Source organism: Semicossyphus pulcher, unplaced genomic scaffold (genome assembly GCF_022749685.1).
Source record: "Semicossyphus pulcher isolate SPU_LCO1_2020_fin unplaced genomic scaffold, fSemPul1.0.p SCAF_4, whole genome shotgun sequence".
Classification (NCBI taxonomy): Eukaryota; Metazoa; Chordata; class Actinopteri; order Labriformes; family Labridae; genus Semicossyphus; species Semicossyphus pulcher.
This window is the reverse complement of record NW_027211715.1, coordinates 5952350-5965386: the sequence shown is the minus strand read 5'-3', so window position 1 is coordinate 5965386 and position 13037 is coordinate 5952350. Positions and strand designations below refer to the sequence as shown.

Sequence of the window (13037 nt, the reverse complement as noted above, 5' to 3'; positions counted from 1 at the left end):
CATTTTTTCCATATCAACACAAGCTATCTATACAACAGGTAACCTAAAAGCGTAAGGTGGAATGTTACAAAGAAATGCAACAACTGTAATTGGGGAAATTTCCTTTGGTGTGTGTGTTCAGTCAACACCAAGAAGATTGGGAAATTCCAAAATCTGTTAGTCATTTCCGAGCAGTGAGCATTCATGATGGTTTGTTGCAACACAGTGTTGTTTCAGCAGAACAGACTCTACTGTTACATGCTTCTCCTTTATTTTGAAAGATTTCCAGCCTTTAACTGTTTTCCCATAAACAAAGCCGTGCGGGTGCTTTAATGAAATGAAATTCACATCCCAGTCTTTATCACTCACACGTTCTATTTTTAGGTCGTCTTGATAGAGAATGCTGCATGTTCTCTCAGGTTTCCTTTTTCCTCCTGTGCCATGTGGCTTCCTGTTGTGACGTGCCCGAGTGTGCTGTTGTGATTGGCTGTTCACTGTTACCACTTCCTCATAAACAAAAACACAGAGCTTTCAGCTGACTGTCGGTGCAGTAGTAGAAAGTGTAGGTAAACAGTACTAAACTTCTGTTTTGACGCATTCTTTTGTCTCTTAACTGTTCATCCAGCCCCAGCGGGAGAGAACAGAGGAATGTTAACAGGAAGTGAGGCAAACAGCTGGAATCTTGAAATCCTCAGGAGTGAGTGAAAGAAGTCGTCTCACAGCCACAGCAGAGACTGAAACATGGGCAGTGAATACCAATCACTGTCTCCAGCTGACTCGTGCAGAAGTTTGTGCATAGGTATGTATGAAAGTGTTACTTTCTATTTCACATGGAACAACAATTTCACTCTGAAATGTATATTTTTATGCAGTACGTTATAGGTAGCAGTCAACTTTTTATATTAAGTTTGGTTTATCTATCGTAACATAAAACCTTTCCGACTGTGAGAGATTCCACTCAAACTGTCCTCTGTGGGCATGGAAGAAACTTCCCACGTCTGAAAAGTGATGTCAGAAGCCCGGTCTCAGCTTCCACTCGGAGGTTACAAATGTCACAAAGTATGTGTGACAAACTGGGCCGGGACGGTCTAAGTAAAGATAGTAATATGTTGAAAATGAAAAGATCCAGGTCTCTGCTTTGAGTTTAAGTTTCACATCTGTACGGAAGTACCAGACGTACTAGCTAAAGTGTCATTTTACTTACATATGCCCTATAAGTGGGGGTAATATTCGGCTTCGTCCACACCTTCCTTACCCGAGAACTTTCCCTTGTAATATGCATAACTTGTGCTAGGCTTAAGCCCACCATGCATGCGGTTTGAACCCTTTAAACAGAGACATTTAGAAGCGCTGCTGACCTCATTTTGGTTTCTGTTTCACTTTGAAAACTTGCTCTTAGTAACAAAGGGTGGAAAAAAGTGCTTCTTGGATTCGACACTAAGTGCAAGCAAATGGTCATAAGATTTGTGTTTTCTGGTGTTAGTATGGAGGGAGCTTTGTTTTGAAACTGTGCTAAAATACTCTGCAGCATTTCTGCAGCTTTTTAATTTTAGATCTAATAGTGGTGAGAAGCCTTTGTAATTTTTGTGCCTTTACCAAGTATTTGAAAACACACTCTTAAAATACGGTCACACTGTATCTCTCAAACATTATCGGCACATGGACCGTTATTTCAAATAAACAAATAAGTAAATGTAAATTTGCATAAATACAGATTTAAGGAATTCATGAACCTGTGTGTTAGCTGGTGTCCTAAATGAGCTATCAAAGTTTAAATTACTACTGCTGAAACTCCTGTTATTGCAGACCTAATTCAACCCTTTGCAGAGCTGCATTTTACTAGTTATTTAAAGGTTGTGAGGACAAGATTTTCTGCAGGGTCGCATCCTGCACAAGTTTCAATCACAAAAAAACACTTTATTTTAATAAACTCAGACCATGTATAGAAAGTTAGACTATATGATACTTGATAAATACATGCCTAAGTCCACTAAGAGTGTGGTTCTCAACTGGGGAGACAAACTCGTGACCCAGAAGTGGGTCACGGAGCTGTCTTCAGTGGGTCGTGGATGTGTGCTTGAAAAAAAAAGTTGTGGCAAAACGTCTGCTGCGCTTTTATTTTGAAGGACATGGGTTTCCTTTGACGTGCGTGCAGTTAGTGTAGTTTGTTCACACTCCATGTATGCACTGACTGGGTAATCCCAGCTATAGTTACATTTACATTCTTGAGCCCTACAGGAGTTGCATTTATCATGAGTTTATTCTGTCGGTCGTTTTCCTCGACTATTACACTGCTGTGTTTTGTGATGTTTTGATCCGTCTCAGGTCCAAAATGCACCGTTTCTCATTACATACATTTGAGTTGTTGAAAATGTTCAGAAATTTGGGTTGGGATTAGTCATTAAGGAGGTGGTGGTGGGTCCTGAGGCAAGACCAGCTGAGAACCACTGCACTAAGAAATATTCACTTATACATTCATTTGAAATATAATGTAGTGTTATTTAATGACCTGCTGTAGATGATAGAAATCTACATTATAGAAATGTGAAGCCTGTTTCCCAGTCTTTATTTTCCTCCTTATACCTCAATATCAGTTAGAATATCAAAAGATATGAAGTGGATCAAGACATCAGACTGAGAGTGTTGGATCTACTTGGGTCACTTTATAGTTCAGAAAACATGACAGAAAAATTACATTACAATCCATACGTGTTAGTACAACACCTTTCCCTTCTTCCATCTAGAGGTGCTCTTGGCCTGTGCTTGAAATTCATGACGGCCGTGGTGTTAACTTACCATCTCCCCAACCCCCACTCAACCCCACCCCCCATTGTAGCCAGATGGCTGTCACACAGGCGGTTCCTCGCCTGGACCATGCTGATTTCCCATCATTCTTTAGCTAATGAGGTCGTTAGCAATGCAACGGACAATTAAATTATCTCAATCTGGCATTTTCCTCATTTGTTTACTGTATAGTGTACTGTACAGTTACTAACTGCTACTGTTGAGATTATAGCGTCTGTCCTTCTGTCAATTACTTTCATATGAGTCATTCAGCCCACAGCTGTAGACATTTCCAGACAGTAGAAGCAGAACAAACAGAGCTTTTGACGAGGTTCGTGTTGGTACATTCTCCTCTGTGATAACGGGAGATCAGCATCTACAAGTGACGAACTTTGCTTTAGTAAATCATCTCTGTGTATGGAAACAACACAGCCTGGAGCTGCTGCGTGGAGGAAGTTTTGTTCGCTGCTAAAACGAGCAGAGAGGTTGACTTCAGCCAGTTAGTCGAGCACTCACCTTCATGTGAAACGCTCCCGAACACTGACACAGCTGACAGTTAATTATGGGAGTCACAGATCACGCAGTCATGTCAGCTCGGCTTCGATTGACGGCGCAGCGTGTTTACATCTCTGTTGTAATGTTGTTTTCTAGTTATTTTCCCAGCAGCAGCAGCACATCCGTTATTTAGCTCCAGAAGTGCCTCAGGGCTTGCCATAATGATCGTAAAAGCAGTACAGATTCGGGGGAATGAAATGTTAAAAAGGACTTGTGGGTATAATTGGTGAACCTGCCATCACAGTATATTTGGAAATATTTTTGGTCAGGCTGTTGAAGCACGCACACTGCCTGTTAGCTACACTGTCATACTCTATATGTTTGTCTCTGCTAGCTCCATTATTTTCTGCAAACTCCTCTACACACACAAAGTTGTTTTGACAATGAGTGAAAACCAACTAAACCTGATATTTTGTTCGACAGGCAGATGGAAAGGAAGCAAACAGATGAATTTTGACACACAGTGGTGTTTGGAAAGTACCTCGCTGGGCTGATTTCCATTAGTATGCCAGGTGGTTGGTGTAGGGAACAGGAAGGTAAAGGAAGTGGCAGCCAGACGCCACAGATTTAGCTAAAAATGCCTGATTTTTGACCCAACTTAACTCTGTGTGGAGAAAGAAAAAGTTTGTCTGGCTTCTCTGTTTCTCAGCTTGTCTCACAGATATTAATGCAAGGTGAGATATGTGCCTGGTCAGTGATAAAATGTGCTTACACAGAACCTGATGGGCTACATTAAAAAACATCCTTTGATTAAAAGTTTTTTCATCTGAAGATAGATTTTCACCTGAAGCAATCTGGTTCAACGAGAGGCCCAAAAGAGACAGGAGCTTCTGAGGCAGCAGTTTATTCTCCATTGAGGCGAGCGAGCAGATGACAGCTAGCCCTCACTGCTGTCTCCAGATGTGTTTAGATCTGGCTTCTAGCTACTGTCCAATAATTAGCTTCAAAAATCATCGCTGACGGAGATACTGGTGAAGTTTGCTGGTTGAAATCAGCGATGCTGGTTGTGAAGGGATCTTGTGGCTAACCCCAGCCCTGGGCTACAACCACATACCCTGCAGCTAGCGCATGAAATATTCCACTGCTTACCTTTTATGTCCACCGCTAATTGAACTGCGCCAGATTTGACTGCAAGATATTAAGCAGAGTTCAAAGCAGATGTTGTGTGTTATAAAGGCAGAAAAACAATGTATTGATGTTAACAATTAATGTCAGATCATTCGTCAGCCTGTTGTCAAACAGATAACCTAATCTTACATAAGTTTAACTGGGCATAGAGACACTGAAAACTGCCATAGTATGTTTATCCCAACACAAGGTCAAATGATTTTCTTGCTCTCCTGCAGCTTTTAGCATCTTTCAGTTCATTGTTTTTGATACAAAGACCTCACACTTCTCTAAATTTGGTTTCACTTCTCTCTTCAACCTCTTCCCCTGCTGCAGCAGGCAGCTGATTTTAACAAAAAGCTTCTTATTAACTCACTGTACCCGATGCACTAATAATAGAAAAACAAGTGAGCTGCTGTACATGGTGAAGTTGAGTTAAGCTTTAGTGTTTGTTGGTTGAACCTGCCACTAAAATGGTGAAAACTCCATGTAGTTGGAGTCATAAGACATATTTACCCATTTATGATGTCTGCATGGCACAGCTTGTAGTTTATTGTGTTATCTCTTTATGGAATCAGATTATATGTATTTTCATGTATTGCTACTTATTAGGGATGCACCAGTATCAGGTACTTGTATACGTACTTGTAAAACTGCGATGAGTACCACACCCGAATACCACTTCATGGCTTGATATTAGCCTCCCTTTAGTTAAGCAGGCCGGCGGATAAGCAAAGTTGAGTGTTGAAGTGTCAGCAACAGTTGCAGTTGCATCATTTTGTCTATTGACTTTGTAACAGTCAGACAGTGAGGAACATCTGATGAAAATGAAACATGTTTTTAAAGTCATTATGAGAACTGTAATGATATTATTAAGTACTCATATCAGTACTCGGTATCGGCAAGTACCCAAATGTAAGTACTTGTACTTGTTCTGAAAAAAAGTCCTATCGGTGGATCCCTACTACTTATCAAAAGCAATCCAGTGTTCCATTTTAAGGCCTGTGATTATAATCTCCAAACACTTCCTCATTGTTTATTCATGGCAAAGCAGTAAAAGCTCAGAGGGAAATTTTACCACTTTTTATGTGGATGTCCCATCAGTGTCGATGGTTAATGTTAACATTCTAGTAATACATTTCTCAGTGTGTGCTATATTGATAGAGAAAGTTCTTCTACTCACAGAGCTGTACCAGCATTGCCTACATATACCATGATGCATTGCACACAAGCAGCCCAACCTTGGCCACGCTGGATTTCTTTGACCTTATACTTGGGCTTGACTGAATACAGCTGAACATCTGAGCCAGCAAAATGTATCCTCCTCTGCAGTCTTGTTTTTGTTAGAGATTTTCACTGTTTGAAATGTGGCTGGTTTGCAAAACAATCAAAGGCAGAGACAAGAAGCTGAAATAGCCTGTAGTTCCTCTGGGCCATCAGCTTTGTCAAATAAGGGCCTGTGTCCACTAACAGCCTTTTCAGCACTGACAGCGCCCACGACCTCAATTTCAGCGCTGTTGCTAGGTTATGAATATTTTCTGGCAGCACTTCCACATCCCTTGGTAGTGACTGTTAAGCCTTTTTTAAATTGTTCTGTATTCTTAATATTTGATTTTATTCCAGGAAATGTAACAAAGAAAACGTAAAAACAAACAAAAGGAATCGTGTCCTGGCATTAACAGCAGCTCTACACCTGCAAATTGTGCCCTCGAAAAAACGAAAGGATTAGCATCTCCTCCGCCATTGGTGTTGACAAAGTTGATATGTAAGTCCCGCCCCTTCTTTAATTTGATTGGTTGGTGAGGGAGAAGTGACGTTGACGAACCTAGCAGTTTTCCAAAAGTTTAACTGTTTTCAATTGAGTGCGCAGCGACAAAACACAGCTGATACTGAGGGCGTTTATGCGATGAAAACACTGAACTGCATAAGTTATGTACAGAAAATAGGTGCTGCCAGCACAAGAAACACTGTTAGTGGACGCAGGCCCCTAATGGTGCTGGTGTTGGAAGAATTTCTTTATACTTTATACCAAACCCAGATAGATATACTGTAAGTCCTAAGAAAATGTGCAGTTATGGAAAATTCAGTTTGATGTCTCCCTCTCTCTGATATCTGTGACAGTGTGCAAAATTATCTTGCAAAGCTTTCGGTTAATATTTTACTTTACTTTAAAAATCTTTCTCAAAATATAGAAATGTTTCTTCATGCAGAAATGCATGTTATCTCTAATGGTTTGAATAAAAAATAGATTATTTTGGTTTAGTGACAAAATGAAAAAAGGAAATGTATCCCCGCTTCCTATTCTGCACGTAAATCAAATAATGGCAACATTAGCAAAGAAGTAAACAAACCAAAGATTAAACAAGATTCCAGCAGGTGAAAATAATCATTAAATATTTAAACTGAATTTGTTATTGTCACTCTCACCTTTGCACAACAGTGTTGATTTTCTTGTCATTGAATGTCAACCTGGTACAATTACCTTTAAAGCCCAGGTTCGCTTTGCCACACTCACCCTGGGAACAAAACAAAGCGTTAATGCTCGAGGGAGCTGAAGAGTGTGTTCTGAGCTCTGTAATGGGGAAATAAGTTGCAGTATAAGTGGCAATTGTGAGTCAATTAACAATTTCCTGACCAGCAATGAATCTGAGTGTGATTCTCAGACTGTCCTGAGATGTGAAACAGTGCTAAACCATTCATAACCTCTGTCTTCTCTTCTTCTGCAGAGACGTCGGAGTGCTTTATATGCAGGGATGTTGAACTTAAAGCCAGTGACCCACTGAGGAATTTCTGTGACTGCAAGAATTTACTTGCCCATCACGTGTGTCTGTCCACATGGATCCAGAGGGTAAGAGAGACTATGTTTGGAACCTTGATATTCTGAATTTCAGTGTGGCTGCTCTCCCTCATCAGCCTTTTACCAGAATGTGAGGAATGAAAAATGTCTGTGTTGGATTTCTAACACTGAATGAACGTGTTTGCCGTGTTAGCATTCCTTATTGAGACAAAACATGCTGTTTGCCTTAAGGTAATGAGCTTTCTTTCAAATAGCAATACCAATTAATTTTAATGAGGGTTGCTAACAATGATAAGACGTCATCGTTATGGAGTTGAAACACAGGGGCTGAAACAGTGAGAAGTACTTCATAATGGACTGGAAGAAATCCAGGAAGCTATTGTGCACCTGACACCTGTCACGTAACGCAAAGCTGCTCATTAACAGCTGTAGCACTCTTTGAAAGCAGCAGTTGTATTGATACAGCGGTCACTAATATGGTGTTTTTGCACTTTACACTCTTCTTGGTTAATGAAGTGTAAGTTTTATGTAGGTGGCATACATCTCTCTTCCTGTTCAGTCATAGAGCTTATTGTTCCTCATGCTAATTACTCTTCCTTCATTAATTCCCAGCCAACTGCTGCTGCTGCTGCCAGAATGGTAAAAATATAATTGCCTCTGTATGAGTATTTTCCCATAAGTAAAAAGTAATAAAAAGAAAGAGGGAAGAGGTGTGTTGATGTTCAAATGTAAATTAACTGCCAAATTTTACACCTCTGCTGCAATTTTTCATACGAACTCTCCTCTCTATGCAAATTAGTTTTCATGTCACATGACGAGAAAATGAACTTGTCCACGCCGTCCATTGAGCATAAAGTATTCTGCTATTTAATGCTGCACTAAGCCATTTACATATGAACAATGGAACAAGTAATGTGTAATATGAAAAGGGTCACTTGTAGTCAGGTGCCATCAGAGACTTACCACCAGACTTTGCGATTCCTTCGGCTCTAAGAGCTTTTTTGCCTCTTTTTCATTGTTTTGTTGCAAATTATTTTGGTTTTACGTTCCTGTTTTTGTTTACCGTTCTTACCAATGATTTTTAGTAGCAGCAGGCAGCTGAAAAAAACAACAACCATAAACTATGAACATGAAACAGCAGACCAAAAAAGTTAGGGACTTGCTGTCATATAGCAGAGCATTGAGCTTTGAACAACCATATAATAACTTTCTTTTTATTTATATAGCACCTTTGAAAGCAAGTCAAGTGCTTTGACAAAGAAGCAATCATGAGCACAGTGGGTAACAAAAGAACCCAGGCAACATGGCTGACACAGCAAGACAATACAAAGTTAGTCCATGTGAAGGTAAAGCAATAGGACAAAAGATGTTAACATGTTTAAACATGGCAGAGAGGAAACAGCATAAAGGGTAAGGGAATTGAAATCATTAAAAATGATTAAATGAGGAGAAAATAAACATACAACATATATGTTTCTCAGGAGTTGGTGGAGACCAAAACAGAGCTAGAAACAGATTAACTGTAGTTAATATTGAGTAAACATCTGTGTTCTGCCTGCTAAAACTACTGTTTTTGACAATTGAGTCTGGTGCCTAAAAAAATTATCTTTTCTGAACAAAAACATCTGTCTCTGTATCAATCCTTCCATTTGTCAGTTTTAACCAATGACTGTATACATAGATGGACGACGCGTCTCCATCTGCTCCAATTGTACGAAAGTGATGCCAAAATAGCCCCTGTGATAGGCATCTGCCATCTTGTGACTGTGCAGTAGAGATCAGCGGGTGGCGGCGCCGTAGCCACTTCCGCTAACCCAAACACACACTTAACTTACCGAAAAAACAGCAAGGATCCCGCTCACCGGCATGCTTAACAGCAGAACAGCTTCTCTGTGTTGGTCTGAGGTTAGCGTTCACAGGTATCGAAACTTCAATGACTGTAGTGATTGTTTTTGTTACATCTCCTCTCACCGTTCCTCGTCTAGTCTGCTAAGCCAGAACCGATCGGCTGCAGGAGCCGGATTTGTCAACAGAGCTGTCAGTCATCCTTTTTACAGCATCAAATAACTAATTAAAAATACACTTGTCAGAAAAATGAATACTTGGACATAAATCAGCATGATAAGAACTAACTATAATGACAGAAACCATGATTGAGAAAAATGTATCTGGCGTGTATTTTGATTTTATAGTTTGACTCATGTCCCATCTGTTAACATGGAGGAGGCGGGCTTTATGACCTATACTGCAGCCAGTCAGCAGGGGGCGATAGAGAGGTTTTGGCTTCACTTTTAGAAACAAGCTCGTCTCACGCCTGATGCCTGAAGTGATTTCTGGAACAATTCTAAAACTTTCGACCCCAAATTATGTCGACCAAGGTCTAAAATACCAAAATTTACCTTTAAGGTCACAATATCTAGAAATCTGCTGTAACAATTTCGACCACAATGTTTTGACCATTACATGTATCTCAAGTTTTTGCATTATGGAACTGCAATACTAAATTGCTCAACCTCGCTTTGACTTGAGGGCCAGAGAAAATGTAATTTCAGTCAATCTGTGTCACTTATGCACTTATGGACTGTACAATATCTGTTCTTATGCCTGCTTCAATATATGGTAACAGCAACTCTAAATAACAACATCTAGATCTAATTGTGTTTCAGAACCCACAGCATCTGTAAGTTGATATACTATACATAGCACAAGTTGGTTATTATCTCTGCTGGGATTGATGTGATAATTTGGATCAAATGTGCGGCTGCTGTTAAAATGCTTTCTGTTGTGTCGTACACTCCTGTGAGCTTTGGGTCTCTTTTGATACTCCACAAGTGGTAGACAACATGCTACAGCAGACCTTTCATCTGCACCACCCAGCTGTCAGAGTGAAGAGCCACTTCCATTAAGTGTGTGTCTTCCCACTATACAATTATATACAGACACACAAGCTTGCACTCATGAAGCAGACACACACGCACACACACAGAACCGCGCTCTCTGCTGAGTGTGTGTGCTGATGCTACAAGACTACTTTAGCTTTTTTTGTGTGTGAGAGAGGCAGACAGAGTGAAAGAGAGAGGGAGAGAGAGTGTGCGACCTTTTAGAGTGCTCAGGGTAGGGAGCCCCTTTCCCTTTTACAGAGCAGAAATCAGCAATTGACCTGTCACTTTTGCTCTGATAGCCATCTCTGGAAAGCAGGTCATGCACATATGTCTAAAGTGCCTCTTAACCGCATTTTATGAAGCCAGAAAATGTAATCCAATAATGATTTGACTTGCGAGAGAGACAGAGAGAGGGAGCGAGCTAGCCAGCTGGGAGTGATAGCATGCACCGTTAGCACTCCTAAAAGCAGCTCGAACACAAAAGGCCAAATTCCACGTCTTTATTTAATTTCACCCGCAGCAGCATCACACAGATGTTGTCACTAAACAGCGGGCACGCTGAATCAAACACAGCAAAACAGCACTGGCGTTCATTTCCACAACTGTTGATGCATGCTTGAGCGTGTTCGCAGCAGAGGACTATCTGAACGATTATCATCTGCACTGAGGCTAACCATACGCTATCTTTTTTTAGACTGCCTCATTTGTACCCCCCGCCCTCTGCTTCCCAGGTTCCCAAAGACAAATAGCATAGCACAAAACTAATTAGTAACCAGGAACTAGTTAGGAGATGCCCTTTGAAAAACATGTCCTGAGGCAGGATTTAAATATAGGGACAGAGTCAGTGACTGAGTGTGCCTAGGAGATCCCGGCCTCCAGGCGAGGCAGCACTTTGACCCCTGACCCTCATTATAGGGAGTGCATTCCTAGAGGGGTGAAACCCTCGCAGCACAAAGTACAAGGGCATGGGAGGACTGTATGGCTCGCACCGCACCAGCCGGAGTGTGGCCTGGTGTGTCTCACTGCCCAACCCAATGACGGCTTGAGACAATACAGAGCAAAGACGCTGGCTTTTAGAAAGTAATGCTATACAGTCGCTTTACCAACAGATAAATATGTTTCCCACTTTATTACATCTGGTTTCAATCTTTTGAAGTTAATGGTAATAGTATTCTGCAAAAAAAGTGCTGTAATTCAATCCCCCTGAAATAAAACACATAGTTGTAGGAGAAAGGGATTGAGAAGACAGCTTTTTAAAATGCTACGAACTTAGTCGCTAACTTAAGCTTTGATTTGTGACTTCATGTGTGACGTTTTGTTTTGTGCATGTGTGTACATCAGTAGCATGCCCTTGACAGTGAGTGTGCATGCTTATACTTTCCTTTAATTGCAAGTAGTGTGAATAGTGAGTTAATCCCCCCTCCACCCCCACTCCGCTTACCCTCTCTCGCTCCGTGTCTCTCTCCCTCTCTCATGGCTTGATAACTCTCATCACTGCAAACAGACTTGGTTTACATTCATTAGCCCAACACTCACAGCAATCAGGCCACAGTGCCAGGGGCAATGGTCCTCTTTATAAAATCACATTGCCTAATAGCAGTGTTCTATAATTATATGCCATTAACATCTATCAAAGTGGGCTCCTACATGCCATGCATATTAGTAGCGGCTTTGGCAGTTTGTGTTTGTACAAATGCTTTTTCTTGTTAATGGCATCTTCAGATAGTTAGCACCAGCTTGAAGATTATTGTCAACATGTTATTTTTGTTTCAAATGCACTTCTGTCACGTGAAGTGGAACATTAAGTGCATGCATTAAAACAACATCTACATATGCAGGGTATGTCTAACTATTGAAAACTCCATCCTATGGTGGCCTGGAGGTGCAGAACGAAACCACATGGGACAAAATTAAGGACATAGAAACAAAAAAACAACATTTTAGAAAACACAACAATATAAAATGTTCTGCCAGTGTCGTGCTTTCAGTGTTGTTGCTTTCTGTTAATGTTTTTCTTTTTAGTTGCTTTTGTCACGTTTGGAGTTCAGACAGAAAGGGAGAGGACCCAGATGCAGGCAAAAGTCCAACAAAAGGTCCTTAAAATCCTAGAAAAGGGAGAAAACACAACGAGCCACAGGGAGAAATCTCAGGAGTCCAGAAACCTAACTTAAGTAGTCCACAGGAGAAAAAACGGTGACTTGAAGAAGGTTTACCAAGAGGGTTGACATAAGGTTTCACGGATATTGACTAAGACGAACTAGCACAGAGACAAAGGCTGTGTTCAAGATGCCATACTTTACTAGCAGCATGTACTGATTTGGCCAAAATGTAGTATGTAATGTGCAAAGATAAGCAAAATGTGCAGTATGCCAAAAATACCCGGATGTCGTACTGATTCGGAAAATCGGACCAGTCTACCTCGCCTACTGTATCCCACAATGCAAAGCGCTGAAACGTCACAACAGCCATTGAAATGGCAGCAGCATTCCTGAAGAGCAGAAGGGGGCACTGTAGCTAAAGAAGCGGCGGTTTGCTTTTGGTAGGCTATTGTTTATTTCCACTGTCCTAAACTGGAAACTGACACCTGGCGTTGCTTATTGCAAAATATATTTGAACAGCTCCGTACTACATAGTACAGCTGAACGCAGTATGCAGTATACAGTATATAGTTAGATAATATGAGACAATCAAGGGGCATGTGAAAGCAATAAAGGCAGGGCACATGATCAAACAAGCGGGAAAACACACCAAGGCAGGAAGTAGAACATCGCAAGGGAAGTAAATTACAAATTAAAACAGGAAATGATATCTGAGCATCTCTGAACTAAACAAGAATAACTCATGACTGTTGTTTTGTTAAATGTGTTTTCTCTTTAGAATCTGAGTTGTCGTGTTTTCTCTTAAGTTATTTTTTGGTGGAATGTTGTCGTGTT

The 13037-nt window shown here is 40.8% G+C and overlaps 1 protein-coding gene across 1 annotated transcript in view; it reads left to right on the top strand.

Moving 5' to 3' along the window:
* Positions 1–545: 545 nt before the first annotated feature.
* LOC138607219 (uncharacterized) overlaps positions 546–13037 on the top strand; it is an 83453-nt gene continuing 70961 nt past the window's right edge. The window contains exons 1-2 of the mRNA XM_069679796.1: positions 546–778; positions 7152–7273. Of these exons, the coding sequence (XP_069535897.1) occupies positions 721–778; positions 7152–7273 (180 nt within the window). The 5' untranslated portion in view covers positions 546–720. The remainder of the gene's footprint in view (positions 779–7151; positions 7274–13037) is intronic.